This window comes from Anolis sagrei, chromosome X, assembly GCF_037176765.1.
Source record: "Anolis sagrei isolate rAnoSag1 chromosome X, rAnoSag1.mat, whole genome shotgun sequence".
Taxonomy (NCBI): Eukaryota; Metazoa; Chordata; class Lepidosauria; order Squamata; family Dactyloidae; genus Anolis; species Anolis sagrei.
This window is the reverse complement of record NC_090034.1, coordinates 16201938-16226271: the sequence shown is the minus strand read 5'-3', so window position 1 is coordinate 16226271 and position 24334 is coordinate 16201938. Positions and strand designations below refer to the sequence as shown.

At 43.6% G+C, this 24334-nt stretch overlaps 1 protein-coding gene across 1 annotated transcript; it reads left to right on the top strand.

Moving 5' to 3' along the window:
• The first annotated feature begins 803 nt into the window (after positions 1 to 803).
• LOC132780697 (putative short-chain dehydrogenase/reductase family 42E member 2) lies at positions 804 to 18867 on the top strand. The gene is made up of 11 exons (XM_060784431.2): positions 804 to 1058; positions 1822 to 1917; positions 4978 to 5035; positions 6612 to 6730; positions 7982 to 8057; positions 8322 to 8404; positions 9816 to 9953; positions 12209 to 12274; positions 12357 to 12420; positions 14709 to 14782; positions 18607 to 18867. The coding sequence occupies exons 1-11, from the start codon at positions 807 to 809 to the stop codon at positions 18865 to 18867; spliced, it is 1287 nt and encodes a 428-aa protein (XP_060640414.2). The 5' UTR covers positions 804 to 806.
• Positions 18868 to 24334: the final 5467 nt, after the last annotated feature.

Here is a 24334-nt window from a genome sequence, read left to right as displayed (position 1 = left end):
AATAATATAAAGTTAAACACAAAATAACAGAAAAAATACATCACAACAAAATCCATGAAGTAACAAAATAAAATTTATTATTATTACTATTATTATTTTGGTATGGATCAGATTCGGTTTGTAACAACCATAAAGCAGTTGGGACATTCGGACAACGGTGTAGACCAGGCATGGACAAACATGGCCCTCCCTCCAGGGTTTTGGACTTCAGCACCCACAATTTCTAATAGCATCATGTCTTTTTCTTTTCGCTCTCATGGACCCAAGTTTTCCCAGGCCTGATTTAGTTGCACAAACAGTGGAGGTAGAATTCTGTGCAAGTGCTCCATCTGCCAGGAAGACAATGCCTCCTTTTGAATAGAAGCAATTGAGAGGTGGAGTAGAGATCCCTGTGTTGTGGCTTCTTTTTCAACAGTTGTATTTAAATGCATCATACACTTAGTTTACCATTTTACTCAAGATCAAAGCTTTTCAAACATTTCATGTTGCTGACACACCTTTTAAGACAGACATGGACAAAGTTTGAGGTCAGGAATTGTGGGAGCTGAAGTCCAAAACACCTGGAGGAAGGGCCAAACTTTGCCCATGCCTGTCTTAAGACATGCATCACTAAGACATGCAACATGAAGGGGGAAATGCTGACTTATATGAGCACCTGCATCGACCAAATAACTGAGAACTTGTGCAACTGCAGCATAACTGATCCTTATACTCTCTAAACAGGTTATGAGAAGGTGAGCGATTGGTACCCTGTATGGAGCTGTGTAACAGACAACCTGGTCAATCACGGAATGCCTCAGCCCACAATGGAGAAACCGCCCTACAAGGACCGGAAACGCCAAACTGCCTGCAAGCCGTGCCCCAAACCCTGTGAGCAAAAACCAGGCAGCAGTAAGCCAGCCCTAAAGAGAGTCAGCGACAAGACGGTGGTCACTGGAGGGTCTGGGTGTTTCGGCTTCACTCTCGGCCGGGCCCTTGCCAAATCAGGAACGGAAGTCATTCTCTATGACGTAAAGCCGTGTCAGTGGGAAATTCCAAAAGGAGTACAAGTTGTACAGGTATTTACTTTTTTTTCTTTTTGCCATATTTTTCAAAAGAAATAATTATGTAAATATACTTTTTGCATTTTTTAAGTATCACTACATCTGTTGGAGCTGTTTAAAACCATTCTTGAGAAAGTTTGATAATATGGACTGCTAGCTGCAGAAAAACTTGCTGACTGGAAGGTTGGGATGAGCTCTGGTTGTCGGCCCTAGCTCCTGCCAATCTAGCTGTTTGAAAACATGTAATGTGAGTTGTTCAGTAGTTACTGGCTCGGTGGGAAGGTAAAAGGCACCCCTGGAGCCATGCCGGCAAAACACGACCAGGAGGGTCTGTGAATCACAGGCTCATAATCGTGGAAAATGGAACAAGAGCACCTGAGGACTTGTGCTTTATGGTTTTGTTTTATTGTTTTTATGTTTTATATTATTTTATTTTGTGGGGCATTGATTGCCAACTGTAAACTGCCTCGATTCGCGTCCCAGCTGAGGTTTCCACTCATCCCCAATGCTGCCTTCAAAGTGAATGCCTCATTTTCCAAGGCTATGGCCACCAACTATAGGGACACCCTCAATGTCCTCGTGCTTCTTTTGTGGATTTCTCGTTTTCATCTTCTGTCACATTTGCAATCACAGATACTGTATATCTGGACCTAAGCCTTCCAATATATTGTACTGTATGCAGCATTAACTGAGGCAGAAGTGTGTAACAACTTCATTAGAGACATGTTAAATAGCTACCCCAAATCGCCACTCAACCAAATTCTTGCCTATGTTGTAGGCTGATGTGCGAGTCTTCAGGGACTTCTATGCTGCGTGTGAAGGGGCAGACTGTGTCATTCATTCAGCTGCATATGGAATGTCCGGATCAGAACAAGTAAGTGTGCCTTTTCTTCTTTATCTTTTAGTTTTTGCACTGGATTGACCATTTGAGACCAGCAGTATGGATTCTTTGGGAATGAGGCTGGATCTACACTGCCATATCATCCAGATTATCAAAGCAGATCATCCATATTGTCTGCTTTGAACTGGATTGTATGAGTCCACACTGCCATATAATCCAGTTCAAAGCAGATAATCTGGATTTTGTATGGCAGTGTAGATCCAGCCTGAGATGGGAGAAATGTTGGTTGAGTTATTAACAAAGACCCTCCTCATAAATGTACAGCAGAGTAACTTATTAGCAGCAGCGTGACCCAGCAGCAGTAGCTCAAAGTGATAAAAAGAACAAAAACACAGGGGGCAATGTTATATTTTCTTTAGGAGGTTTTTGGTAGCCAAACATTACAAATAAACAAATCAGTTGAAACATTCACACCTAACTCCAGCAGACAAGAGTCCTTTGCCCCACCCTGGTCATTCCACAGATATATAAACCCTTTTTCCTAGTTCCAACAGACCTCACTACCTCTGAGGATGCTTGCCATAGATGCAGGCGAAACGTCAGGAGAAAATGTCTCTAGAACATGGCCACATAGCCCAAAAAAACCTACAACAACCCATCTATCTATCTATACATATAATAAAAGTCAAAGTTTGTATGCGGAGGACAAAAGTGTGGTGGGAGGAGTATGTGCCAGCGTTCTGATCGGCTGCCGCTGTGGTGCTATTTGCATATGGTCTCTGATTGGCCAGCTTCAATAGGAGCCCCTGGTGGAGAAGAGGGTTCATGATAAAAACGGAGACATGAGAAGGAAATTTGCATATGGTCTCTGATTGGCCAGCCTCAATTCCAAGATTCCGAGATGACAAAGAGAGGAAAGGAAAAGGCCAGGGGCTGAGTCAGACAATTACCAATACAGACCAAACTTGGCACACAAAGCCCCTATGACCCACTCTACATCCTACTGCAGTTTGGAGGAGGATGAACCATGGATGATGGGACTTGCAGTACCATCACTCACATTCTGAGACCGCTGTTAACCTCATCTAATGACTGATCAGGACCAAACTTGGCAATAGACCTCTCATGATCCACTTTACATCCTGGTGTGGTTTGGCCGGGGATGGACCATGGATTATGGGACTTGCAGTACCTTTGCTCAATTCTTGAGACCACTGCAACCCTCATCCAATTACCGATAAAGACCAAACTTGGCACATTGAGTCTCCATGAAGCACTCTACATCCTGGTGCGGTTTGGAGTAGGATGCACCATGGATGATGGGACTTGCAATACCTGCACTCCCTTCCTAAGACCATTACAACTGCCAACAATGATGGATCAGGACCACAATTTACACAGAGAGCCCGCACGACCCACTCTACATCCTGGTGCGGTTTGGAAGAATTTGACAATGGATGATGGGACTTGCAGTCACTTAACTCACTTCCTGAATCCACAGCGACACTTATCCAAATAAAGAAAGACCACAGATGATGGGACTCGCAATACCTTCACTAACTTCCTAAGACCACTGCGAGCCAACTGATAAAGACCAACCTTGAGACACAATTCCTTTCTCAAATAACCCGGGCAGCGCCGGGTCCCCAAGCTAGTTACAAATAAACAAATACATAGTAGCTTTACACGCAGCAGCCTTCACACTGGAGCTTTCTCACACAAGGCTTCTCTCACACAGAGGTTTACCTCACACTCCTCAGGACAACACTAGCTTTGGCTCATTGACTCTAACAGCCTTCGGCCTACTAACTATTTCAGTGCTTGACTCACACTTTTGTAATCAACAATACCCAGCTAATTTCTGACAAGAAGATCAATATTAATCTGTTGCAGGCATGGGAAAACTTCGAGCTTCCCTGTGTTTTGGACTTCAACTCTTAATGCTTAAGCAGCTGAGGGGGAAAAGGAAGGGCCCTGAGGCTGTTATGAATTGTGGGAGTTGAAGTCCAAAGCACTCGGAAGGCCAACATTTTTCCCATGCCTGATCTATTGGTGGATTTCTGAGTGATTTGGAATAGATTGGCAATAATTTTTAATTTTGGTTTTTTAGCATGAGTAACAACAAATTGGCAGGCTTGATCTACTTAACTGGGAATGACCAAAACCTGAAACCAAGGACCATCTTCCATTGTGCTATGTCCAAGGATCATAGAATCACAGAGTTGTGCATGAAGGGCTTTCTTTTGCCCACTATTGTGTGACTTTGTCCTCTGGTCACTCTAATTTGAACTCCATTAATTGGCCATAGAATCATACAGTTGGACGAGATCCCAAGGACCATCCAGTCCAACCCTCTGCCCATGCAGGAAATCACAATCAAATCTCCTCCAACAGATGGCCATCCAACCTCTGTTTAAAAGCCTCCAGAGAAGGAGCCTCTTTAAAATTCTGAGGCAGAGAGTTCCACTGTTGGACAGCTCTTCTTATGGTCAGGAACTCCTTCCTAACATTTGAACCAATGACTCCATTGAGTGCTAGGGTCCTTCCACACAGCCATATAACCCAGAATATCAAGGTAGATAATCCATAATATCTGCTTTGAACTAGATTATCTGGGTCTACACTGCCATATAATCTAGTTCAGCTGTATGGAAGGGGCCCATGTCTCCAGGGCAGAAGAAAACAAGCCTGCTCCCTTATGATATCCTTTCAAACATTTAAACATGGCTCTTGTGTCTTCTCTTTTGCGGGCTAAACATACTGCTCTTTAAGCCACTCTTCATAGGAATTCATGCTTTCCAAACCTTTGATCATTTTAGTCATCCACCTCTGGACATGCTCCAGCTGTTCAAAATATTTCTTGGATTGTGGTGTCTAGGTGAGGTCTGATCAAAGCAGAACAGAGAGGCAGGCTTCTCTCTTTCTTTTCATAGCCCCAAAAGAGCAAAAATGAACTTCTGCAGGCACCTGGCCAGTTGTCTTCCAGATTAAGAGGTCTGCAGAATCATTTTTAGCAAAAATGGAATAAAGTAGTTATCTTGTTTTTTCTACAGCAGCTGCTGTGACACTTAAGTCTCTCTCCACTTTTCTTAGTTGCGTAAGAAAGAAATTCAGTCCATCAACATTGGGGGAACTGAAGTCGTTCTTGAAGGTGCGTGCCTTTGATTTCCTTGGGGTGTGCATGGGCTGGTGGCAGCTTTTGCAGAATAGAAGGCAGCATTGATGTTCTTTGTAGTTTTGAATAGTCATTCCCAAACTTCAGCCCTCCAGGTGTTTTGGACTTCAACTCCCACAATTCCTAGCAGCCTACTCGAGGCAGTGCTCAACTCTGGCCATGGGGAGGTGCTCTTGTTCCATTTCCAAGGCGATGTTGGAGCTCAACCTGTGATTGTGTTTCAGGATCAGGGTAGTTTGGACGTGGGGAGTTATGTCAATGAGTTTCAAGATGAGTTTCAAGATGGCAATGGTTTAGTCATTGATATTGATGGAGAGAATGACCAGGAGATCCCTGTTCAAAGTGTAGTTTCCCATGAGAATGTCCCTGAGGGGTGTGGGGATGATGGTGTGCTTTCTGAATTGTTACCAGAGAGTTATTTATTTACATCATCATTTCTATCCCGCCCATATCAGCCCGGAGGCGACTCAGGGCGGTTCCCATGATAAAGAACATGAAAACAGCTCAGCACTTGGCCCAGCTGCAGAAATTAATGAGTAAATAGATAATGAGCAAATAGATAAGATGAGAGGAGATCAGTCAAAACAGGACAGCCAAACAATGGCTTTGGTGTTCTGTCAGGCTCCGAGAGAAAAAGATAAGAAATTCTCAGTTAAAGCGAAACCAATTTCTGAGCACTAGAGACATAGCTAACGAGGAGATAAAAGTCCCAAGTACAGGATATGTAGTCAGATGAAGAATAGTTTGGAATCAAGTCAAGATCGCATCCTTGTTTCATGGAAGCTTTGCTTGGAATGTTCATGTTTAAGTGCCTTTGTTTCATGGTTTTAATTCTTGGATTCTATGCTTTTATATTCATGTCTTGGATTCATGTTTCCTGATTTCTTGCATTTTATTTGGGAAGCTTTGACTTTGTTTTTATTGACTTTGTTGACTATTACCCTGGACTACTTTGCTCCTGCTTATCTTCCTACCTAATTGGATTTACCTGTTCCTTTAAAGTGTTTTTTTTTTACTTTACTGTTTTTTAATTATCTCCAATAAAAGGATTGTTTCCCATCCAATGGTATGGTGTTTAAAGTCAGAGGGCTTTTCCTGTCCTGGAGTGCATCAGCCGAGGAGCCTGTTGTCCGTAAATATCTCCTGGTCATGTTACCGGCATGGCTGCATGGGCTCCTTTGTTACCTTCCCACCAATGCAGTACCTATTGATTTATTCACATTTGCATGCTTTCTAACTGTTAGGTTGGCAGGGGCTAGGGCTAACAGTGGGAACTCACCCTGACCCACAGCTTCAAACTGCCAACCTTTAGGTCAGCAGATTCAACAGTTAAATGGTTTAACACATTGTGCCACTGCGGCCCCTGTCAAACTGTCATGATAAAATGGAAAGGGTACTTGTTTATTTTTTATTTTTGCCATGCTGGCCAATTATTTCTGAGATGTGAAGTCTAAAAGCCAAACGAATGCTGTAAAAACACTTGTTTTTTTAAAAGTTCCTTCCATGTTGCTCTCATCCATAATAAATGATTTTATATCTTGCACCTCCGCAGTTTGCAAACAACGAAACATTCCCAGATTGGTGTACACCAGCTCAGTCAATGTGGTATTTGCGGGACAAACCATTATAGATGGAGATGAGGCATCCGTGACTTATTTTCCCCTCGATAAGGTAATTGAACTCTCATTTCATGTTAGTTTAGAATGCTTTATTGCACGATTCAGGTGTGGGGAAACTGGAAGGATAGGACTTCTTGTCAGTAGCCTAATTTCTTACAGGAAAATTATTTTTCCCATTAATTAAGCGTGCTCAATAAGAATATTGAACTGGAGGATAGGTGAACAGTTGATTTTTTGGGGATGAAAAAAACATATGTTTTTTGTATCTGACTGCCATTCATGGCTGTTAAAAAACCAACAAATTGTAGTACTGGTGGTTTAAACGGGGAATTCTTCCTAAGCCTTGCTTCTTGCTTCTGCGGTTTGGGATAATACAAATGCCGACTTAGGCCCCATCTACAGTGCCATATAATGCAGTTCAACACAGTTAAACTGTTAAGAAAATGGCCAGCAAACATGAAGCACAAGCAGGCATTTTGAGTGAAGATGATGGCATTTGTAGTTCAATACATCTGAAAGGCATTGAGTTAGAGAAAGCTGGGGCATGCTTTGGTAGCTGTTTAAATATAGTGACTGTGGCCCCTTCTCCATTGTCACATAAAATCCAGATTACCTGCTTTGAACTGGATTATCTGGCAATGTTGACTCATATAATCTGGTTCAAAGCAGATAATGTGGATTAGCTGATTTGATAATCTGGATTATATGGCAGTGTAGATGGGGCCTCTGTGAACAATGTATGAAGAGGAAAGCAGGAGAAGAGGGACCGGGCTTAGCACAGCGGGTTAAACCTCTAAACTGCAGAAAATCCTGCCGATCAAAGATTGGCAGTTCAAGACCATGTGAAATGTGAGTAGATAAATAGGTACCGCTTTAATTGGGAAAGTAATAAAAGAGGCACTCATAAGGACAAGCCGGAAATTTGATTTGGAGGACGTCTAAGGATGACAAAGCTCCCTGGCATGGAAAATGGAGCAACTTGTGGCACAGCCGCCAGGTGCCGGAAATGGAAAAAGATGGGGAAAGCCTTTCCCTCTGTTTCTATATTGTCTGTACCTGTTAATTGTATAACAGCATTGAATGTTTGCTGTATATGGGTTCTATAATCAGTCCTGAGTCCTCTTGGGGAGATAGAGTGGAATACAAATATATTATTATTATTATTACTTGCCTACCTGTTCAACTACTTCATTCGTGCTTTACTTTTTAATTTAGTTACAAATAATTTTACTACCGGGCATGATAAATGATCCGACTTGTGTGATTAATTGTATTAATTACATTTTGTCCTTTTTTTTTTTAGCATGTTAACGAATATTCCAGAACCAAGGCCATTGCAGAACAAATGGTACTGGCAGCTAATGAATCACCACTAGCAGGTATTTATTTTTCCCCTGAAATTTAAAAGCCTACCGCCTAAGGCCAGGTCAGGACATTTTGCTGCCTGTGGTAATGAACAACATGGCTTCCTGTTTTCATTCTGTGTATATAAGCCATGTGACCCAGTAGTTCAGGCATGGGCACACTTAAGCCCTGCAGGTGTTTTGGACTTCAACTCCCACAGTTCGTAACAGCCTCAGGTCCTTTCCTTTTCCCCCTCAGCTGCTTGACTGAATCAATTCTTATTGTGTCTTGTTTCATAGGAGGCGGTAAACTCTACACATGTGCTCTTCGATCACCAGGCATCTATGGGCCAGAAGAAGAAAGGCATTTGCCCCGACTAGCAGTATGTATCTTGACTAGCTCAAAATACCATTTGCTGTCTAAGGACTCTTCTACACTGCCATATAATCCAGATTATCAAAGCAGATAATCTATATTGTCTTCTTTGAACTGGATTATATGAGTCTACACTGCCATTCAACAGCGCTCCATGCAGTCATGCCGGCCACATGACCTCGGAGGTGTCTACGGACAACGCCAGCTCTTCGGCTTAGAAATGGAGATGAGCACCACACCCCAGAGTCAGACATGACTGGACTTAATGTTAAGGGACAACCTTTAACTTTTTTTACACTGCCATATAATTGTCGTACACCAGAGCAGGAACACCAGCTTGGTAAAACCAGGAAGCAGTTTATTGTACAATATATGTAAGCAAAGCAGTTTATTTATCATGTCAGGGGCAACCAGACCATTGTTTTACATTTCTAACTGAACAAAACAAACAAACAGACAAAAACGCAAAGCAGTAAAAAATAGCAAAACCGTAAAGATCCAAAGTCCAAAATAGACCATAAGCTACAAAGGGTAACGAGATCCACGAGTACATAGAAATCCATGAAACAAGGCACCTGAAACCATGAAACAAAACAGCAGGAAAGTCCCATAGGCAAAACTTAAGCTTGGCAAAAACTTGGTACATGAAACTCAGAGCACTTGAAAGCAAGACCATGATAAAATAACAGTTGACTTGACTGAGGCAATCATCTCCCATTGATATTATAATCAGATTCCAAAACTAAAAGGAAAGCATTTTTCTTAATTTCCCCACCAGATAATGATTTGTTATCTTTCTTTTGCTGTAGCTGAACTGATGCCTTAGTCCCCTAAAATTCTGCCTCTGTTTACTAAAACTGTGCTTTCTGTCCATGGTTTCACTATCCCCTCCCTCATTAACTCCTACACCTGGCAAATCAATCTCAGCATCATTTTCAGACACTTGCTCTGAGAAAAGTGGTGAGAGGCCTCTCTCAGGAATGTGGCCTTGTGAATCTTCCTGGCGTAGCTCAGGCCTCTCTTCTGATCTTAGCTCAGGCCCAAGCAACCCCTCATCCACAATCTCAACAGACCCTGGCCCAGCAACTGGACCATCATGCCCACTACCATCATGAACATCAGCATGAACATCAGGCACAATCGCAGGGTGAACAGGCTGACATACAACAATAATCCAGTTCACAGCAGATAATCTGCATTATATATGGCAGTGTAGAAGGGGCTTAAAATGAGTCATTCTATGTAACAGCATCTCTGTTATGGAACTCCCTTCCCAGAAACTTATTCCAGCCATTTCTTTTTGAGCTAGTCTCTCTTTTTTGAAATCCAGAGAAATGGCACAGGTCTCTCGCGTCATATCTGTTCTGTTGCTAATTCGGCAATACCTTAACCCTTTCACGTTTCCTGTGTTCCAACAGTTGAATATTGAGAGAGGATTGTTTGCCTTCAGAGTTGGGGATTCCAACACTTTAATGAACTGGGTCCACATCAAAAATCTTGTCCAAGCTCATATCCTTGCTGCTGAGGCACTCACTCCGGAGAAGAAGTACATAGCTGTAAGTCAAGGCCCACCTCGTTCATCCGTTTCTCCCATTCCTTTTTTGAATTGATGCTTTGATGTGACTTTTAAAACTTTTGAGATGAGGGTCAGAGTAACACTGAAAATATTAGGGCATCCTCAATATTTATTTATTTATTTGCGACATTTATATGCCGCCCTTCTCACCCAAAGGGGGCTCAGAGCGGCTTACAAGATATAGATACATACAATATATTATATTATTAGCATAGTAATATCAGTATTATATATTACTATATTGTACTATACCATTATATTGTAATATTATTAGTAATATTACATGTAATATAAAATATATAATTATAATATTACTAGCTGTCCCCTGCCACGCGTTGCTGTGGCCCAGTCTGGTGATCTCAAAAATGAAGTAATGAGAAAGTGTTGGTTTCTAATATATGTAATTTCTTTCTGCTTGTGGGTAAACAGTATTTCTTGCTGTTTCTTTGTCAGTGTTAATGTGGAGAGTGTCTGGTTTGCCCACCCTGGAACATGCAACATATTGTCCTTCTTTAGGGGTCCCTTTCAAAGCTATGATACTATATTTGTGTGTGAATCATATCTATCTATCATCTATCTATCTATCTATCTATCTATCTATCTATCTATCTACCTATCTATCTATATCTATGGCTGGATGGCTCTTTGTCAGGAGGACTTTGATTACGTTTTCTTGCCCTGATGAAGGGAGTTGGATTGGATGGCCTTGAGTATTTTCTGTTGGTCATGGGGGTTCTGTGAGGGAAGTTTGCCCCGATTCTGTCATTCATGCGGTTCAGAATGCTCTTTGATTGTAGGTGAACTGTGAATCCCAGTGACTACAACTCCCAAATGTCAAGGTCTATTTCCCCAAACTCCATCTGTGTTCATATTTGGGCGTATTGAGTGCTTGTGCCAAGTTTGGTCCAGATCCATCATTGCTTGAGTCCACAGTGCTCTCTGGATGTAGGTGAACTACAACTCCCAAACTCAAGGTCAATGGCCACCAAACCCTTCCAGTATTTTCTGTTGGTCATGGGAGTTCTGTGTGCCAAGTTTGGTTCAATTCCATCATTGATGGAGTTCAGAATGCTCTTTGATTGTAGGTGAACTATAAGTCCCAGCAACTATAACTCCCAAATGACAAAATAATAATTTTTTGAGTGATGGTCACTCCTTGTGTTGTGAGGCGTTTTGTGAGAAGCTTTGTATCTACCGTATATACTCGAGTATAAGCCGATCCGAATATAAGCCAAGACACCTAATTTTACCACAAAAAACCGGGAAAACGTATTGACTCGAATATAAGCCAAGGGTGGGAAATGTAGCAGCAAATGGTAAATTTCAATATAAAAATAGATACCAATAATATTACAGTAATTGAGGAATCCGATTAAATATTTCTGAAGATTTACATAAAACTGTAATGTAAGGTAAGACTGTCCAACTCTGATTGAACCATTATTCTTACCTTCTTCAATGTAAATGTGCTTACGTATCCTTCCAATAATAATGAGAGTAAAATAATAAATGTAATAAAAATAATAATAGAGTTAAATAATGAAAATGTAATAACAACAGTAATAATAGAATAAAATAATAAATGTAATAATAACAAAGTAAAATAAATGCAATAATAATAGAGTAAAATAATAAATTTACTACTACTAATAATAGAGTAAAATAAATGTAATAAAATAATAATAGTGTGAAATAATGTAAATGTAATAATAATAAATAGAGTAAAATAATAAATGTAATAAAATGATACTAATAACAGAGTAAACATACCTGTTTCGACAGGCTTTTAATGTTTGATATTGCTGTTTTTAAATTGTTTTAAATTGTTTTAAAATTGTGTTAGATTTTAGCCATTCTTGTAAGCTGCTCCGAGCCCCAGGGGAGTGGCAGCATGTAAGTTCAAATAATAAATAAATAAATAAAATAATAAATAACCTTGACTCAAGCTGAGGGGAGCTTTTTCAGTCTAAAAAGGGGGCTGAAAAGCTAGGCTTATACTCAAGTATATACAGTAATTCAAACCCACTCTCCTGACTAAACAGAAGAAACTGCAGTCTTCTAGATGTTGCTGTATCTCAACTCCCATCATGAGGTCTAATGGTGAGGAAGACAGGAGTTGTAGTCCAGCCTCTGGAGGGCCGCATAAAAGGACACGGCAGGCCAAATTCAGACCTTGAGTTTGACGCATGCTCTGTAATAACTCCTAATTCCGTCCTTCCTCTGAATCCCTTCTAGGGTGGCCAGGCCTATTTTATCAATGACAATGAGAAAGTGAACATTTTTGAGTGGTTGTCTCCACTGGTGAGTAGAAGCCCTCTGTCTCCCTGGAAGCTGCGGCCACTTTCCTCATGTTTTAAAATTAATATCTCACTGTTTCTTTCAGTTTGAAAGATTAGGCACTAGGAAACCATTGATAAGGGTTCCTGTTTTTCTGGTTCATCTGTCAGGTAAGCAGCGTTCATTGGAGGTTGAATTCTCTGCTAGTTTTAACGATTTGGTAACAACGGCAAATCATGGTGAGGGCATTAACTGAACATGAATCCAGAGCTTGGAAATGTTACCTTTTTGGGCTATATAGCCATGTGATTCCTTGAAAAAGTTGATCTTTTGGCCATGCTGACTATGAGAGCTGTAGTACCACCGCCAGAGGTCATTCACAGAATCATAGAGTTGAAAGAGACCTCGTGGCCCATTGAACCCAACCCAATTCTGCCAAGAAGCAGGAAAGTTGCATTCAAAGCACCCCCAACAGATGGCCATCCAACCTCTGTTTAAAAACCTCCAAAGGAGGAGCCTCCACCACACTCTGGAGCAGAGAGTTCCACTGCTGAACAGCTCTCTCACACAGTGAGGTTCTTCCTAATGTTCAGGGGAAATTTCCTTTCTTTCCTGTAGTTTGACGTCATTGTTCTGCGTCCTAGTCTCCAGGGCAACAGAAAATAAGCCTGCTCCCTCCTCTCTATGACTTCCCCTAACATATTTATACATGGCCCTCATGTCTCCTCTCAGCCTTCTCTTCTGCAGGATAAACATGCCCAGCTCTTTAAGCTACTCCTCATAGGACTTGTTCTCCAGATCCTTGATCATTTTAGTCGCCCTCTTCTGGAAACATTCCAGCTTAGAGTCAATATATTCCAGTTTTGGTCTGACCAAGGCAGAATAGAGGGGTAGCATGACATCCCTGGATCTAGACCAATGGTTCCCAACCTGTGGACTGTGAGACCTAAAATAAGGTACGCAGCTCTAGAATATTAAATATGGTTTTATGTGGGCGAGCAGATGGCAACTACTAGATGGCATATGTTCTGTATCAGAAAGTAGAGCTGATGTGGTCTATCCAATGCAGTTTTCTGAATCAGCACCCCAAACAACCAAACTGAATCTAAAATTGATCAAAAACTGATTTGTAACCCTTTTGGTACTAATGTTAGGGAGGAGTCCCTAGTCAAAGTGGTAAAAAAAAAAGTTTAGACCAGGGGTCCAGTTCACTGTCCCTCAGACCATTAGAGGGCCGGACTATAGGTTTTTTTTAAAATAAATAAATAAATAAATTCCTATGTACATTGCACATATCTTATTTTACTGTGTGGAAGTGCCCTTAGAGGGGGTTCTTTCTAGCCCTCTTTAGGTAGTAATTCCAGGAGCAGAGAATGGGAAATCTTCCTATTTCTAGTCTGAACAAAATCTGGCTACCAGTATTTAAAAAACTCTAAAATTATAACTGTAAATAAAGAACAACACTCAAACACAGGAGAACTCCAGACAAGAAACAATCAGGGCCAGCTAATCACCTCTCAAAGGATTCTCCCTAAAAACTGTCAGGCTATGAAATGGTAATCAAAGTAGCCAATTGAAACATTCATACCTACCTCCAACAGACAAGAGTTCTTTCTCCCACCCTGGATCTTCCACAATTTTCCTAGTTAAAGGTTTTCCTCTGACATGAAGTCCAGTCATGTACGACTCTGGGGTGTGGTGCTCATCTGCATTTCTAAGTCGAAGAGCCAGCGTTGTCCGTAGACACCTCCAAGGTCATGTGGCTGGCATGACTGCATGGAGCGCCGGGGCAGCCTCCCTTGGCTGGCTCACGCTGCCTATCGGGCCTGACGGATAGCGTGAGCCTGCTGAGGGAGGAGCAGCACCGCGCAGCCTACTCGCGCGTAAAGCACCTCGCAAGCCAGCCAAGGGAGAGGCACTGTTGGGGGGGGGGTGCTCCTCTTCCGCGGGCCGGATAAGTGCCCTTGGCGGGCCGGAAGTGGCCCGTGGGCCGTAGTTTGAGAACCCCTGATCTAGACACTCTACTCCTATTTATCCAAGCAAAATCCCATCACATTGTTGGCTCATGTTTAACTTGTTGTTTCTCTATTCTTTCTTTGCTGGACTAAAAGTAGCCAAACTAAGAAGTATGTGGTTCCAACTTCATAGTTTTGTGACTCTGAGGCAGAACTTCCATATGCAACTTCCTTGCGTATGGAAGTTCTTAGGTAGAATATCAGGCAAAGCAACCAGAATTGGTTCGGTTCTGAAACTATCCAGAGATCGGAAACTGTGCTTTTTGGACCACAGCAAAATCCCTCCGGTCAGCAGCGAGTTGTAGTCCTAAAAAATATTGTTCTCGAGATCTGGCCAAGACAATGTTGAATCAGATCGGCTGCGAATCAGACTTAATATGTGGCATCTTCCTGCCTTCCGATCTGATCATTGCAATCTCAAATCATTGCTTTTGTTTCTACAGCTATATTAATAGAAATTTTGTACTACCTGTTATACCCATTTGTTGAAATAACGCCTCCCATCACCAGGAATGAGGTAATATATAGATTTGCCTTTATTGATTTTTTGCTCAGAGAGCTTGTGAATAATTAATTAAGAGTTAGTTCATTTTTCCTTACTTATTTCTATTATAATTGCTTTGAAATTAGTTGATTATTAAATGGCCCGTGGTTCTAACCCAGGCATGGGCAAACTTGGGCCTTCCCTCCAGATGTTTTGGACTTCAACTCCCACAATTCCTAACAACCTCAGGCCCCTTCCTTTTCCCCCTGTTCTATGACCCTTCTGTTGAATTCCAATTTCCATCATTCCTGGCCATTCTGGTTGAGTCGAAGCATGCTTTGCAGTTTGACACTGTCCATTAAGCAAAGGTTCCTCCAATTATCATTTCCCAATGACTTAGACTGCAGTTGCTGTTATAGCAAGCACAGCCAGTACTTGGTTGGGGGGCATGTGGATGATCATTGTGGCGTAATGTAAAATAAACCACGTGTACTTCATGTTTGATCAGCCCACACACTGCCTTTCCAGAGAAAGAAAATATGCCACACAGGTGAAAAATAAAGAACAAGTAGTTTACTTTTCTTAATTCAGAACAACATATGTACAGTGTGATTAGTTGCATCAACTCACATAATCTATATATATAAATTTGTTAGGGGCATCCAACGAGGAAACAAAACTCAAAAACCCCCCAACGAAACTTAACCAAAATTCCCATGCCCATAACACAACCCACAAGGTACAAACATATCTACTCAAAATGAAAAACAACACAACAACACACTCACAAAACGGCAAAACAACAAAACTCAAAAATCCCCCAACGAAACTTAACCAAAATCCCTGTGCCCATAACACAACCCACAAGGTACAAACATATCTACTCAAAATGAAAAACAACACACTCACAAAACGGCAAAACAACAAAACTCAAAAATTCCCCAACGAAACTTAACTAAAATCCCCGTGCCCATAACACAACCCACAAGGTACAAACATATCTACTCAAAATGAAAAACAACACAACAACACACTCACAAAACGGCAAAACAACAAAACTCAAAACTCCCCCAACAAAACTTAACTAAAATCCCCGTGCCCATAACACAACCCACAAGGTACAAACATATCTACTCAAAATGAAAAACAACACAACAACACACTCACAAAACGGCAAAACAACAAAACTCAAAAATCCCCCAACAAAACTTAACTAAAATCCCAGTGCCCATAACACAACCCACAAGGTACAAACATATCTACTCAAAATGAAAAACCACACAGCAACACACTCACAAAACGGCAAAAGAACAAAACTCAAAAAAACCCCAACGAAACTTAACCAAAATTCCCATGCCCATAACACAACCCACAAGGTACAAACATATCTACTCAAAATGAAAAACAACACAACACACTCACAAAATGGCAAAACAACTGAGCATGCGCATTGGCGCCCAGCCGCAAGTTCCATCGCGCGCGCACATGGCCTTCCGGCCAACGTTCCCTCTGCGGAAACCATGCCCACTCCAAGCCCCGCCGCGCCGCTTCCCGCACACACACACACCCTGCCGCACACACACGCAACCCCACGCTCCATCACTCCCCCCGCCACTGCACACACACACGCAACCCCACGCTCCATCACTCCCCCCACCGCCGCACACACACGCAACCCCACTCCCCCGCCGCCGCACACACACACACAACCCCACTCCCCCCGCCGCCGCACACACACACGCAACCTCAGGCTCCATCACTCCCCTGCCCCAATCTTACCTCCTTTTACTTCAGGCCACCTCCAAACCCCACCCCGCCCCTTCCCGCCCTGTCAAAATCTAGGAAAGACAGGAAGGAAGGAAAGAAGGAAGAAAGAGAAAGGGAGGTAAAGAAAAAAGGGGAAGGAAGGAAAGTTAGAGGAAGAAGAAAAGGAAAGAAAAGGAAAGATGGAAGGAAAGAAAAGAGAGACAGCAGAAGAGAAAGAAAAAGGGGGAAGGAAGGAAAGAGATAGAGAAAGAAGAGAAGGAAAGATGGGAAGGAAGGAAGGAAGGAAGGAAGGAAGGAGGGAGGGAGGGAGGGAGGGAGGGAAAGAAGGAGAGAAAGAGGGAAGATTGGCCACAGCAACACGTGGCGGGTAAAGGTTGTTATTTCTATTATTATTATTATGCTATTGTTCCTATGGGACCCTTTTAGGGGGAATGGGAGAGGTGTCAGGTCCCAGAGGCAATGCATTGCATTATTGTTATTGTTATGATGGTGGTGAAATAAAAGGAAATAAAAAGTGAAAGAAGGAAGCAAACAGGGAGGGAAGAAAGGCAAATGAAGAAAGGGGGAGGGAATGAAGGAAAGAGAGAAGGATGAAACCAAGTAGTGAAAGAAGGAAAGAAAGAAAGAAAGAAAGAAAGAGGTAGAGAAGGAAGAAAGTAGAGAAAGGGGAAGGAAAAGGGGGAAGGAATAGGTAGGGACCTCTCTTTCATAATAGTGCAGATATCTACCTCAACTTTGATAAGTTTTACTATAGGCCACAGCAACGCGTGGCAGGGCACAGCTAGTGTCCTTATATGAGAGATTTAAAATGGTCTTTCTTTGTCCATGTGGATAAACTCCTTCAGCAGCTCATGAAGCGAGAGCACACTCCAAACTCTGTCTCCCTTCGCTTCTATCTGTGCTTCTCTGCACTTGCCTGAACAAAAATGTAACAGTAACCAAAAGTCCCAGGCTCAGCTAGCTCCCCAAGCATAGCCCGACCAATCAGCTTCGTACATCTTATTTTGCAGTTGACACACACACACACTCACTGATTCTGTCTCGCTTCACTTCTTTCTGTGCTTCTCTGCACGTGCATAGCTCAAGCCTGAACAAAAATATAACAGTAACCAAAAATTCCAGGCTCAGCTAACTCCCTAAGTGTAGCCTGACCAATTAGCTTCGTGCATCTTATTTTGCAGTTGACACACACACACTCACTGATTCCGTCTCTCTTCACTTCTCTTTGTGTAAACTGTTATCAACATAGAGCTATGTTAACATTAACTGTGTAAATTGGTTTAAACTGCACATAAATGTAACGAAGAAAATGCATCTAAATGCTACTCAGTAATTTCCCTCTAGAGTTTTCTCAAGGCTTGGGAATGATAAATTCACTCTTCCAAATGATATATATTCCTTTTACTTGTGATGATGGTGAGTATCTTCACTCTCTTGTTAGAATTCTCACAACAAATGATAAGTATTAAGAAAAGATTTACACAGTCTTTGAAGTGATGTATTAAATACTGGAGTAGTCCTTGAAAAAGTAAACTCAAGTCCAAAATAATGTCCATATAGTTCAAAATACTGTCCGACAAGGATCCCCGGGTTGAGATGCCTTGTTTCGGGGGACTTCCCCTTCTTCAGGATTTCTATAACTTCTTAATAAGAGAGTGTGATTCACAGTAAATCCCTAAATGGATTATAACAAACAGCATAATAAATATGCCAAAAAGGCACCCAAAGCAAACATTCGATAATGATAAAGTAATTATATACATTGCATACTATGCATTTTCTTCATTATGTTTATGTGCAGTTTATACTAATGTTAACATAGCTCCATGCATAGCTCAAGCCTGAACAAAAATGTAACAGTAACCAAAGTCCCAGGCTCAGCTAGCTCCCGCAGTGTAGCCCGACCAATCAACTTAGTGCATCTTATTTTGCAGTTGACACAAACACACACTCACTGATTCCTTAAACGCTCCAACAATTATCACCAGTATCTGGTTAGAGGAGGCTGCACTGGGCCGTGCTTCCTCCCTTTGAACCCTGCTGTCATGTGTTGATTTTTCACGCTTTGCTTAATGGTTTCTGATCTGCAGGTGCTCAACATCTCTTGCACACACACCTTCAAGATAGACAAAGCGCGTGCGGAGCTGGGCTACTCCCCCAAGAAGTACTCCTTTGCCGAATGTGTGGATCAGTATTTGAAAACAAGGCCAAGGCGGAGGAATTTCTTCCTCCTGAAGTGCTTCCTTTTGATTCTCCTCCTGATCGGCCTGGTTATCATGCTCATAAAATTCCCAGATATCCTCCAGGTCCTCCTGCGGCTCCAGGATGCCTATGCGGGGATTCTGCAATAACCTGGCTGTCCTTTTAGCCACCTTGCGACATGGAACATGGTTCTCCCATCAATATAACAGCACCCTTTCTTAGCTCCGTGGCTATCCTTCAGGGATGTAAACAAGGATAAGAGGCCATTGTCCAAATTCGGCTCAAGAACAGACCTGCTGGAGAGTGCCAACAGTGCAAAGTGCACAACTTCAAGGAGTTTGGAGGTTATTTGGTGACAGCGTGCCTTCCCTCGGTTGGTTATTTGGTGTTCATTTCTCAAACTAGGGAAAGGCGCAACCAGAAGAGCGAAAAGGGCTCCGTACAAACCTTACCGCAGAAACGTTGTCACCGCGCTTTACGGTGGGGAATGGGGTGAAGTAAAAGGGGGCCAAGGAGAGCAGCGCTGGCAGCCCATCTCAGGCAGCGACACAACACCCGTGCACTTTGCGGCAGCAATAGCAATGTATGCAAGCTGGAAATAAAAGCCTGCTTTCAAGCCCATCGGTGCCTTATTTTAGAGTGGGAGGATTTATGACAGGTTGGGAGGAAATCCTGTGTCTGCCCAGTTCACAATTACAACAGTTCTTCATATCAGAGACTAGCCTTATCGGTTCAGCATTGCGCCGTATCGGAGGGACTGCGGCCACCCTGCATTTTTCTCTTTTTCCTCCCCTCATAACTTTCCCCCTTTTCTTCCTTCTCCATTTCTTTCATTCCCCCTTTCTTTCTTTCTTTGTTTCTTTCTTTCTTTCTTTCCTTTGAAAGGGCTTCCTTAACAACGTCTTACAGGCATCATGCCTGCCTGCCTTCCATCCTTTCTTCTGTCTGTCCGTCCATCCGTCCGTCCGTCCTTTCTTCCTTCCTTTCCCTCAGACACATGTCATTTTTTTCACAGAGGGCCACTTCACCCAGCAACATCCAACCCAGTGACATTACAGAGGGACACTTAACCTAGCAACATCCAACCCAGTGACATAACAGAGGAACACTTCACCCAGCAACATCCAACCCAGTGACATAACAGAGGGACACTTCACCCAGCAACATCCAACCCAGTGACAACAGAGGGACACTTCACTCAGCAACATCCAACACAGTGACATCACAGAGGGACACTTCACCCAGCAACATCCAACACAGTGACATCACAGAGGGACACTTCACCCAGCAACATCCAACCCAGTGACATTGCAGAGGGAAACTTCACCAAGCAACATCCAACCCAGTGACAACAGAGGGACACTTCACTCAGCAACATCCAACCCAGTGACATAACAGAGGGCCACTTCACCAAGCAACATCTAACCCAGTGTCATAACAGAGGGCCACTTCACCAAGCAACATCTAACCCAGTGTCATAACAGAGGGCCACTTCACCAAGCAACATCTAACCCAGTGTCATAACAGAGGGCCACTTCACCAAGCAACATCTAACCCAGTGACATAACAGAGGGCCACTTCACCAAGCAACATCTAACCCAGTGTCATAACAGAGGGCCACTTCACCAAGCAACATCTAACCCAGTGACATAACAGAGGGCCACTTCACCAAGCAACATCTAACCCAGTGTCATAACAGAGGGCCACTTCACCAAGCAACATCTAACCCAGTGACGTAACAGAGGGTCACTTCAACAAGCAACATCTAACCCAGTGTCATAACAGAAGGCCACTTCACCAAGCAACATCTAACCCAGTGACATAACAGAGGGACACTTCACCCAGCAACATCCAACCTAGTGACAACAGAGGGACACTTCACTCAGCAACATCCAACCCAGTGACATCACAGAGGGACACTTCACCCAGCAACATCCAACCCAGTGACATAAAGGGACACTTCACCCAGCAAGATCCAACCCAGTGACATCGCAGAGGGAAACTTCACCAAGCAACATCCAACCCAGTGACAACAGAGGGACACTTCACTCAGCAACATCCAACACAGTGACATAATAGAGGGATACTTCACCCAGCAACATCCAACCCAGTGATAGTACAGAGGGCCACTTCACCCAGCAAAATCCAACCCGGTGACAGAACAGAGGGTCACTTCACCTAGCAGCATCCAACCCAGTGACACAACAGAGGGCCACTTCACCAAGCAACATCTAACCCAGTGTCATAACAGAGGGCCACTTCACCAAGCAACATCTAACCCAGTGACGTAACAGAGGGACACTTCACCTAGCAACATCCAACCCAGTGACACAACAGAGGGCCACTTCACCAAGCAACATCTAACCCAGTGTCATAACAGAGGGCCACTTCACCAAGCAACATCTAACCCAGTGACGTAACAGAGGGACACTTCACCTAGCAACATCCAACCCAGTGACACAACAGAGGGCCACTTCACCAAGCAACATCTAACCCAGTGTCATAACAGAGGGCCACTTCACCAAGCAACATCTAACCCAGTGACGTAACAGAGGGTCACTTCAACAAGCAACATCTAACCCAGTGTCATAACAGAGGGCCACTTCACCAAGCAACATCTAACCCAGTGACATAACAGAGGGACACTTCACCCAGCAACATCCAACCTAGTGACAACAGAGGGACACTTCACTCAGCAACATCCAACCCAGTGACATCACAGAGGGACACTTCACCCAGCAACATCCAACCCAGTGACATAAAGGGACACTTCACCCAGCAAGATCCAACCCAGTGACATCGCAGAGGGAAACTTCACCAAGCAACATCCAACCCAGTGACAACAGAGGGACACTTCACTCAGCAACATCCAACACAGTGACATAATAGAGGGATACTTCACCCAGCAACATCCAACCCAGTGATAGTACAGAGGGCCACTTCACCCAGCAAAATCCAACCCGGTGACAGAACAGAGGGTCACTTCACCTAGCAGCATCCAACCCAGTGACACAACAGAGGGCCACTTCACCAAGCAACATCTAACCCAGTGTCATAACAGAGGGCCACTTCACCAAGCAACATCTAACCCAGTGACGTAACAGAGGGACACTTCACCTAGCAACATCCAACCCAGTGACACAACAGAGGGCCACTTCACCAAGCAACATCTAACCCAGTGTCATAACAGAGGGCCACTTCACCAAGCAACATCTAATCCAGTGACACAACAGAGGGCCACTTCACCAAGCAACATCTAACCCAGTGACGTAACAGAGGGACACTTCACCTAGCAACATCCAACCCAGTGACACAACAGAGGGCCACTTCACCAAGCAACATCTAACCCAGTGTCATAACAGAGGGCCACTTCACCAAGCAACATCTAATCCAGTGACGTAACAGAGGGCCACTTCACCAAGCAACATCTAACCCAGTGTCATAACAGAGGGCCACTTCACCAAGCAACATCTAACCCAGTGACGTAACAGAGGGACACTTCACCTAGCAACATCTAACCCAGTGACACAACAGAGGGCCACTTCACCAAGCAACATCTAACCCAGTGTCATAACAGAGGGCCACTTCACCAAGCAACATCTAATCCAGTGACACAACAGAGGGCCACTTCACCAAGCAACATCTAACCCAGTGACGTAACAGAGGGACACTTCACCTAGCAACATCCAACCCAGTGACACAACAGAGGGCCACTTCACCAAGCAACATCTAACCCAGTGTCATAACAGAGGGCCACTTCACCAAGCAACATCTAATCCAGTGACGTAACAGAGGGCCACTTCACCAAGCAACATCTAACCCAGTGTCATAACAGAGGGCCACTTCACCAAGCAACATCTAACCCAGTGACGTAACAGAGGGACACTTCACCTAGCAACATCTAACCCAGTGACACAACAGAGGGCCACTTCACCAAGCAACATCTAACCCAGTGTCATAACAGAGGGCCACTTCACCAAGCAACATCTAATCCAGTGACACAACAGAGGGCCACTTCACCAAGCAACATCTAACCCAGTGACGTAACAGAGGGACACTTCACCTAGCAACATCCAACCCAGTGACACAACAGAGGGCCACTTCACCAAGCAACATCTAACCCAGTGTCATAACAGAGGGCCACTTCACCAAGCAACATCTAATCCAGTGACGTAACAGAGGGCCACTTCACCAAGCAACATCTAACCCAGTGTCATAACAGAGGGCCACTTCACCAAGCAACATCTAATCCAGTGACGTAACAGAGGGTCACTTCACCAAGCAACATCTAACCCAGTGTCATAACAGAGGGCCACTTCACCAAGCAACATCTAACCCAGTGACGTAACAGAGGGTCACTTCACCAAGCAACATCTAACCCAGTGACGTAACAGAGGGCCACTTCACCAAGCAACATCTAACCCAGTGACGTAACAGAGGGTCACTTCACCAAGCAACATCTAACCCAGTGACGTAACAGAGGGTCACTTAACCTTGCAGCATCCAACCCAGTGACTCAAGAGAGGGCCACTTAACCTAGCAGCATCCAACCCAGTGACACAACAGAGGGCCACTTCACCAAGCAACATCTAACCCAGTGACGTAACAGAGGGACACTTCACCTAGCAACATCCAACCCAGTGTCATAACAGAGGGCCACTTCACCTAGAAGCATCCAACCCAGTTACATAACAGATGACCACTTCACCTAGCAACATCCAACCCAGTGACATTACAGAGGGCTGCTTCACCTAGCAACATCCAACACAGTGACAACAGAGGACTGCTTCACCTAGCAACATCCAACCCTGTGACATAACAGAGGGACACTTCACCTAGCAACATCCAACACATTGAAAACAGAGGGCCACTTCACCTAGCAGCATCCAACCCAGTGACATAACAGAGGGACACTTCACCTAGCAACATCCAACACAGTGACATTACAGAGGGACACTTCACCTAGCAACATCCAACCCGGTGACATAATAGACGGTCACTTCATCTAGTGCCAGCATTTGTGGTCCAAACTGACATATGGGCAGAGAGACAGCCTTTGACTTTTACGTACATAAATGGGGAAACCGATTCTACAGATGGCATCGGACTCCAGCTCCCATCATTCCCTGAGCCTCGGTGGATTTAACCCCGTTTCTTAGGCACACTTATGGAACTCGCACCAGTGAATACGCTGGGTGCAGCTAAATCAGGCCAAATTTGGGGCTTCCAAATGTTTTGGACTCCCAACTCTCAGCATTCCTCCCAGCCTCAGGCCCCTTCCTTTTCCCCCTCAGCCGCTTAAGCGGCTGAGGGGGAAAAGGAAGGGGCCTGAGGCTGTCAGGAATGGTGGGAGTTGGAGTCCAAAACACCTGGAAGCCCCAAATTTGCCCAGGCCCAAATCTCTTTTCTGAATTCTGAGTTGTGTTTTCCTTCCATTGCATTCCTTATATGGAAGCTGCAGATTGTCACTGCACAAAAGGAATAATTTCCTGTCTTTTTTAATATATATAGATCAAAAGCCTTGTTTTTAAAAGACACCACTGCCCATAATGCCAGCTCGCTTCCTCACCTAGCAGTGTGAGCCAAAATAACAGCATTGGAAGGGAAAAGGAGTAT

Excerpts from the sequence above, each read along its gene's own strand:
- LOC132780697 (XM_060784431.2), top strand. The coding sequence starts at position 807 with ATGGAGAAACCGCCCTACAAGGACCGGAAACGCCAAACTGCCTGCAAG. Across the intron at positions 8,405-9,815 it reads GGCATTTGCCCCGACTAGCA|TTGAATATTGAGAGAGGATT; the intron begins GTATGTATCTTG and ends GTGTTCCAACAG. Across the intron at positions 14,783-18,606 it reads CTCCCATCACCAGGAATGAG|GTGCTCAACATCTCTTGCAC; the intron begins GTAATATATAGA and ends TCTGATCTGCAG.